This window comes from Lontra canadensis, unplaced genomic scaffold (assembly GCF_010015895.1).
Source record: "Lontra canadensis isolate GAN:19392208 unplaced genomic scaffold, GSC_riverotter_1.0 scaffold175, whole genome shotgun sequence".
Taxonomy (NCBI): Eukaryota; Metazoa; Chordata; class Mammalia; order Carnivora; family Mustelidae; genus Lontra; species Lontra canadensis.
Window position 1 is genome coordinate 1,938,272 of NW_022631169.1, and position 8,559 is coordinate 1,946,830.

Sequence of the window (8,559 nt, forward strand, 5' to 3'; positions counted from 1 at the left end):
TAAGGTTTAACATGTCATTTTGACCACTAGCTTGACAGTTAGTAGTGTTCTGGATCACAAAGATGGAGGGAAGGGGAGGTGAGGAAATCTAGGAGATCTTTTGGGGGGAGGAAGAGAAGGGTGTTTGTATGCTGGCAGGAAACCTGGGTCCCCCCGCAGTTCTAGAGATTCTTGTCTACCAGAAACCAGACAGTGGGGCCAACAATTATCTGCAAGGTAGGCAAGGGCCCAAGGTGGGTAGGCACGGCCAGTAGTAGGGAGTAGGAGGTGACCAGAGGTGCAAGAAGAGCAATGGAATTACATAAATCACATAGACTAAGTGGTACACTGCTGCTCTCTCTGTCCCACAATTGTCTACAGGCTACGTGCCTGTACTAAAGAGCAAAGTGGGTAGAATGAGCTTCTAGGCAAAGCTAGAATTCCAGGTGTTAAGAGCCAGACCAAAGGCCCTGGGAACAAACAGGGTCCATGCAGTGCAGATAAAGGTAATGCAATTTACAGCATCATGAGCTTGGCCTAGGAGTAATGTGAATCATGACCATGCGGCATGAGACAGTAATGCAGAATGGCATGAAGGCCATGTGGAAATGGAGGACCATGGCCTTCAAAGTCTCAGTCTTGAGGTTGAGAAAACAATGTCCAGAGGAAAAAGGCTGTAGAAATGTCAGGGGGAAAAAAAAAAGGCATACCCATTTCTGTTGTCCGAGCACAGGTCCAGCAAGAGGTGGGAGGGGACCTTGTGCAGTATTTCCAAAGGCAGAGATTAACCAGACTGGAATCCAAAGGGCCTGGGGATCTCCACCGGCTCTCTTATTGGGCGACGTCTGGCTCTGCGGACTCCTTCACGCAACAGGTAATACTGCAGTGGATTGGGCCACAAATCCTCTTTGATAATCTCAGCAATCTTGTCGGACTCTGGAAGGCTGTGGTCTGAAAACCAGGTGAAGAAATTGCAGACGACATCTTGGTTCCGGCGAATGAAGGACTGAGGTTCATGGCCCCGGCGCCATATGATGGGAGTGGAAAGAGACACCACTCGGCCGGAGGCTCTGACCTCGTATTCTTTGACAATAAGCTTGTTTCTGAAGTAAGGGTTTCTTCGAAAGAAGAACTTGAATTTGCAGCCACTTCTAGGGTGTCTGAGCTCCTTGACCTCCAAATTGGTTATGTATCTTAGCATCTCTGCATCTTGGCCCCTTATCATGGGGGACAACTGGGGGTGGTTCCGGAAGGCGGTGACCCAGAAGCCCGGGATATTCTGAATGATGTAGTTTCTCCTCTCCAGGTAGTGCCGACGCATCCGCCCAAATTTATGCTCCAGTTGCTGAAAGGCCCTGTCGGCCTGAGCATTCACAGTGTCCAGTTCCATCTGGATGGCTTCCAGGGGGTTCATGCGGAGATCCATATTCAAGGGTCGGGGCCCTGCTTCTTCCTTCTCCTCCTCCCCCACTCTGTTTTCCTCCAACACTTCTCTTTCTTCACCTCCTTGCTTCTCTACCTCCATCTTTTGTTCCACCTCCTCCTCCTCCTTCACTTTTTCCTTCTCCACCACCTCCTCATCCACTGCTACCGAGGAAACGGTGCACTTCTCGGTCTCCACCTCCTCGGCCTTCACCGCTGCCAACACCTCAAACCCGGAGCTCTCTGGCTTCTCCCCACCGGCGCCGCGCGGCTCTCCGCTCTGACAGCCATTTTTCAGGCTGTTGTCCGTTGCCACGGACACCGGCACAGCTTCCAGGCCTTCCGTGAGAGGCGGAGCCTCCGCCTGCCCCGCTTCGGTCGCCTCGAAACCGCAATCCCCACCGCCTCGGATCGGGGCTGGGTGGTCACAGCCCGCGGGGGCGTGGAAGGCTCCCCGCCCCTCTGGCAGCCGAGGCGGTGGGAGCGCCGCCGCGTTCAAGCTTCCCGCACCCGGCTCCGCCATCACCTGTGATGCCTCGGTTTCCTCACGGAGCTTCAGGCTGTGGCGTGGGTCCGGGTCTCCCGGGACATCGCCGGGAGTCGTGAGACCTCGGGCTTGCGGGGAAGGGGACCTCTCAACCCCAGCCAGGAGGCTCATGTCCATAGCAACCCGACCAACGGCAGATTAACGTCTGTTTTCCTCACAGAGACCGCCCGCGCGCCAGCCGGCGGTTCGCCCCGCCCACTCTCTACTCTCGCGAGCGTCTCCGCGAGGTTGACGTCAGGGCCGTAGATCTCGCCGCAATGCGAGAAGTTGGGATTGGCTCCGCCCTTTCCTGCAGTTTTATCGTATTTTTACTTGTGTGAGTTTAGTGGGGGTGAAGCAGTAATTTGACTTACGTTAATAACTGTGTTTCGGAATGAGAGACTGAAGGCAGTGAGGACCCTCCCTGCGGTACCTCTGGAAACTGCCTCCAGCATGCTAGTTAGCTGGGGTGAATTGTGGCGACCCCAGCACTACCCTGCCTGTCGTCGTCCGAAAACGTGTTTCACCGGTTTTGCGTGGGAATTTTTCAGGCAGGAGTGTAAATCTATTCCTTGTTACCCCATAGTGGCCAGGAGCAAAAATCTCTTTATTTTTAAACTAACATGAACAGCAAATTGTTTATCTCTTCTCGAGTAGAAATCCCTTTGGCCTCTAACATCACTGGGAGAAAAAACTACTCCGCGGCTTTTTACCGCTAAAGTGACGCATAGTATTATCCCTTGCTAGTTCTAAATGTATAATCTGCCTCAAAGAGGAGTTTGTGCTACATAATGTCTGCAGGGATTAAACCAGGGTCACTTCGCTGAATCTTGCTCCGTGGCCTCTCACTGCAGGAAATTAGAAAAGCTATTTTCGGTCCAATAAACTATTAATCTATTCACGAATTGAGGTCTGCAGAGAGGAAAGGTTGGCCCGGTTGAGCTACGTATTCATGGCAGTCAGCTCCCAGAGTTGAAGAGGGTTGTCAGTGGAACTGGTTGCTTTAGTTCATTGGCTTGTGAAGAAAACTGGTGTTAGAGAGTTCCAAGGCCTCAGAGAAATACCAGTGGGGGACCTCCTGCCACGATTTTTATAAAGGAAAGCTAATTAAAATGAATAATTGAGGTAGTCTTGAAGCAGAAAACAAACTTGCAGAATGCCAGTGTGCAGTTAGTTGACTCAAAGTGCGAAACAGTCAAACTTTTTTTTTTTTTTCTATTTCCTTTGCCTTGGACTATAGGCTATCTTAATAATGGCCCCCAAAGATGTCCTCCTCCTGATCATCAGAACCTGTGAATATGTTCTCTTCTGTGGCAAAGGGGACTTAGCAGATATGGTTAGGTTAAAGATATAGAGATGGGAAGGTTACGCTGGATTATCCAGGTGGGACTCATGTAATGTATAATGGTCCTTATGAGAAGGAGGTTGGAGTGTCAGTCTTTGAATGTGTGACCATCAAAGCAGAGGTGAGAAAAAGAAAGAGATTTGAAGATGCATGCTGTGGACTTTGAAGATGAAGGAAGGAGCCGGGATCCACGGAATAAAGACAGCCTCTAGAATCTGGAAAGGTAAGGAAATAGATTGTCCCGTAGAGCCTTGAAGGAATGCAGCACTGCCAACATCTTTGTGATGTCTAACCTCCAGAATATAAAAAATAATAATTTGTGTGGTTTTAAACTACTAAGTTTGTGGGAATTTATTATGAAAACAAATTGAAGTGAATACTCCTTGGATTGAAATTTGGTTGCATCTCTGTGTGTGTCGTGTTTTGCCTAGCAGCCTCTCCTTCGTCCTTGCCCATTGCTTCCTTTTGAGGTCCTGCTTCCTGCCCAACCGCTGTGATGTATCACATCCTGAGCGTCTTTGGTTATCAAGACCAGAATTAGGCAATATCCAGAAAGAGAAAATTAAAGCCAAAACCTACGACAAAAAATTTTTGAGAAGACTGTGAACTCCAGAAGGACAGGGTCATAGTTTTGTTTACCACTGTTTACCAAGTAGGTAGCACACTGCCTTGCACAGTGTTACGTTATCAGAATGTTAAATACAGAAACAAGTGAACAGAATACAGTTTCTCCCTTGTGGTGCTTGGTGCTTGGCAATTACTGACAATTACTCTTGTAGATAAGAATGAATAATGGAATTTTCCACAAGGCCCACTTCTTTCTTATTGCCATGAAATCATCCTCTATTTTGGAACTGGAATAATCTAATTTGGCCTAAAATGGACACTTTCATTACTCTAATATGCCTTCTGTTTTTAAGCAGAAGACTCTGTTTCCAGGCTTTCACCATAACTAGATGTGACTTTATTTGTTTATTTGCACTATTATTTCTGCAAGTGTATTTAATTAGTGCTCTAACTGCTAATGTTAGGAAAGACTCCAGCAATAGATGGTGCATGTAAATGTAATCAGGATTCTGGTGAGTGTTAAGTGTTGAGACGCTGTGGAGGATCCTTTCCTTCTCTAACTTATCAGTACATTTGGAAAAGACATGATATGGGATATTTGGTTGAATATATACAAAAATGAGGAAAAACTTAAATTTCTGCTGATTTTAATTGTCTGAAAGTCCCACTGGAGAAATGATGTGATGATAACTCTTCATTGTAGAAGATGGGGAGTGTAAGTTAAAGTAACTTGAATAAGAGAAGATCCAGTGAGAAACACGGTTTTAGAGGGAAAAGCAGATTTGTGTATTCTATGCCACTTTTTTTTAAGAGTTTATTTATTTATTTGACAGACAGAGATCACCAGTGGGCAGAGAGGCAGGCAGAGAGAAAGGGGGAAGCAGGCTCCCTGCTGAGCAAAGAACCCGATTTGGGGGGGTGGTTCTATTCCAGGACCCTGAGATCATGACCTGAGCCGAAGGCAGAGGCTTTAACCCACTGAGCTACCCAGGTGCCCCTGCAACTTTTTTAAAAAATCTTTTAAGAAAGAATCTTTTCGTGGAAGAAGGAACTCTTTAGGATTTCAGTCTGCACCAAGTTTCATGTGGTCAAGGAGTTATCTTGCCATGCAGGAAAAAAAAATATGATTGCTATTTGACACAGAAAATTGTACTTAATATATTAATAATATTATTTGCAGCTATTACTTGGAGACTTTTTTTCTTATCTTTTTGAACCTAAAGTTTTAAAAGGAGTATGTGTCTCTTACGCGACACGGTTATCTTGCTATCTAAAACATTCTTTTTAGGTGGATACTGTTCATTCTCTAAGACCCTATCACAAACCTGTCTTGCTTTAGAGTGTGCTAGGCATTTTATATGCATTAAATTGTCAAATTTTATAAAAGAGGAAGCAGTAACTGAGAGGTTAATGAACTTAACCAAGATCATACATAAAAACTCTTACATTCCTCCTCCTTTCTCCTAGGGGCAACTTTCCTGAACCACTCTATGACTTATTATTCCCGCTCTGAATTCCTACAACTCTTTTTATGAGCTGTGCCATGCAACTGAGCACTTAATTATATTCGTCCTCTTAGTGACTCTGGTTGTTTCCTGCATGTCAGTCTCAGCATTCCAGCATCCCAGTATCATTCCCTGGGAAAGAACACAGTTGCTTTTTCTTTTGCATTTACTCAGCATAGCATGGAGTTAAGATTTTAATAGATCCTTAATGATATTTGCTGATTTGAATAAACAAAACCTTAAATCATCTTACAAAAACTAACAGTGTGTCCGTACTGGCATTATATTTTATTTTATGGGGGAGTATATTTTAGCTCTGCTCCATATATTACCTTTTTGCATTTTTTAAAATTTAAATTCAGTTAATTATCATATAGTGTATTATTAGTTTCAGAGGTAGAGTTCAGCGATTCATTAGTCTTATATAATACCCAGTGCCCTTTGGCATTTTTTAATATAAGATATATTTTTACTTTACAGAGCATTTCTGTGGCAATTTGCAATAAACTTCACTACTCAAAAGGTAGTCTAGTCTTTTTTAATAGGGTTCTGTGAGAAAACGTTCACAAAAACCATGAAGCTATTTTGCATCATATCAAAGAATCACAGATTCTTCAGGAATGATTTCTCAGGGGATAAGGAGTTTAGCAGAAGTTCAGACATTTTTGTTTTGCAGCAAAATACGTTTTATGGTTATAACTAATGATAGCTTTCATGTATTTACTGCTTCTGATGTACTGACCACTGTTGTAAACACCACCCTGTGTATTGTATCATTTAGTTCTTATGAAGAACCCTATGAGGTAGTGCTATTATGACCTTTATTTTACTCACTAGGGAACTGACACAAAGAGAGACTGAGTTACTCATTCAAAAATGACATAAAAAATGGTGGATCCTTTGTGAGGATTAAGTGAGTTAGTGTAAATTAAATTAAGCTGGGCCTGCCATATATTAAACATTACATATGTTAGCTATTTTTATAAATAAAAAATAACATTATAAATAATATAAATAATAAGCTGTCAGTTTCCCTTAAAAAAATAATGATAGACCTGGGGCACCTGGGTGGCTCCATCAGTTAAGCAACCAACTCTTGACTTTCGCTCAGGTCATGATCTCAGGGTCATGGAGGCCTTGTGTTGGCCTCCAGGCCCAGTTAGCAGTTTACTTGAGATTCTCTCTCCCTCTCCCCTTCTCCCTGCTTGCGCTCTCTAAATAAATAAATAAGGGGCACCTAGATGGCTCAGTCGGTTAAGCATCTGCCTTTGGCTCAGGTTATGATCCCAGAGTCCTAGGGTCAAGTCTTGTGAATAACTCCCTGCTCAGTGGGGAGTCTGCTTCTCCCTCCACCCCTACGCCCTGCGTGTGATCTCTCTCTCTCTGTCTCTCAGATAAATAAATAAAATCTTTTTTAAAAACTTAAAAATAAATAAATAAATAAATAAATGGAATCTTTAAAAAAATGGTAGACCCATGATTTGGATCTAGGGAGTTTAACTCAAGAACTTCTGCTCTCTGTACAAAATGGGAAGTTACTCCCTAAAATAAAAGCATAAAACTATCATCACTTAATGTAGAATTAATACACATTTGTTTATTCAGTTCAACAAATGTTGAATTAATACACACCCATTCCCCTATCCACAAGCACATTAATATTTGTTAGGAAAGTACGCCAGGATTTGCTTTCTGTTTAGAGGAAAAGTAGTTATTCATAATACCTAAATTCAGTATTTTGTAAACCCCATCAGACCCTCTATCACCTTTTTTAGCAAGTTTTTACTTTCTTGACATGAAATTAATGGATAATATAACCCAACTACACACATTAATAGAAAAACATAAATATAATGACTTGACTCTGATATAAAAGAGAAGTAAAAGTAATTTATAATAGTGTCTGTTTCAATAGACAAAGGCATTAACATGCCCACATTATAAGAAATGACAAAGTAGTTAGAAAGTTATACCTGTTGGGGCACCTGGGTGGCTCAGTCATTGGGCATCTGCCTTCGGCTCAGGTCATGATCCCAGGGTGCTGGGATCAAGCCCCGCATTGGGCTCCCTGCTCAGCTGGAAGCCTGCTTCTCCCTCTCCCACTCCCCCTGCTTGTGTTCCCTCTCTTGCTGTGTTTCTGTCAAATGAATAAATAAATAAATCATAAAAGAAAGAAAAAGAAAGTTACTCCTGTTGGTATAATCACCATGGCTGGAGATTGATAGAGGTAGGTTTTACTTGTGACTCAAAAAGCCAGAGTAGAATTCCTCTTGGTGACCAAATCTTGGTGAAGTTCTAGAAAAGAAAAAGGAAGAGTTCCCCTAGATTACTATGGCTCCTTAGTTCTTCCCCTGTAAAGAATACATTTTCACCAAAAAAAAAAGAAAAAAGAAAAAACATTTTCACATTTCTGTAATCAAAATGTATAACCACTATCAACCAGGTGTTAGTCATGATATTTTTGTTGTCATTGCCTGAGCATGTGAGAACTTGGTTGTTGTTACTGATTTCATTCTGGACAAACATTAAAGACCATCTGAGGAAGGGATATAAGCCATAGTTTGAAAACTTTCTATCAGTCTCCTTGGCAGGCTCAAAAAAGTGCCAACATAAAAACTTATATAATTGGTGTCTATGTCTTTGAAGAAAATCATAGATATAAGAGTTGAGCACCATTTTAAGAAATAGAGCACCACCAAACTAGTTGAGAGCAGAGAGGATAATATTGTTTGGGAAAACATGGATACTGACAACTCTGAGTCAAAACTGTTGCAGAAAATTTTCTGAATATGAAGAAGTTTTAGAAGTACCTTAACAGTTTACTTTGCTTTTGTTTTTCCTTTTATATGTGTCTAAGTGTGATATTTGATTTACAGCTAACTAAAGTCTAAAAGAACTTTTGAAAGACAAAGTAAAAATTATTTTTAAAAATCCATTGTGTCGGGGCGCCTGGGTGGCTCAGTGGGTTAAAGCCTCTGCCTTCGGCTCAGGTCATGATCCCAGGGTTCTGGGATCGAGCCCCGCATCAAGCCCCGCATCGGGCTCTCGGCTCAGTGGGGAGCCTGCTTCCTCTTCTCTCTCTGCCTGCCACTCTGCCTGCTTGTGATCTCTGTCTGTCAAATAAATAAATAAAATCTTTAAAAAAAAAATCCATTGTGTCATAGTTTAATTGACAATATTTTTCTTTTTTTCTCTTTTCTTGGTGATATTTAAGT

General features: G+C 42.6%; 1 protein-coding gene across 1 annotated transcript; it reads right to left on the reverse strand.

Annotated features, from left to right (window-relative positions):
- Nucleotides 1-666: 666 nt before the first annotated feature.
- On the reverse strand, nucleotides 667-2,154 carry TSPYL1 (TSPY like 1). The gene has a single exon (XM_032846421.1). It carries the CDS (start codon nucleotides 2,063-2,065, stop codon nucleotides 764-766), a length of 1,302 nt encoding a protein of 433 aa, XP_032702312.1. The 5' UTR covers nucleotides 2,066-2,154; the 3' UTR covers nucleotides 667-763.
- Nucleotides 2,155-8,559: the final 6,405 nt, after the last annotated feature.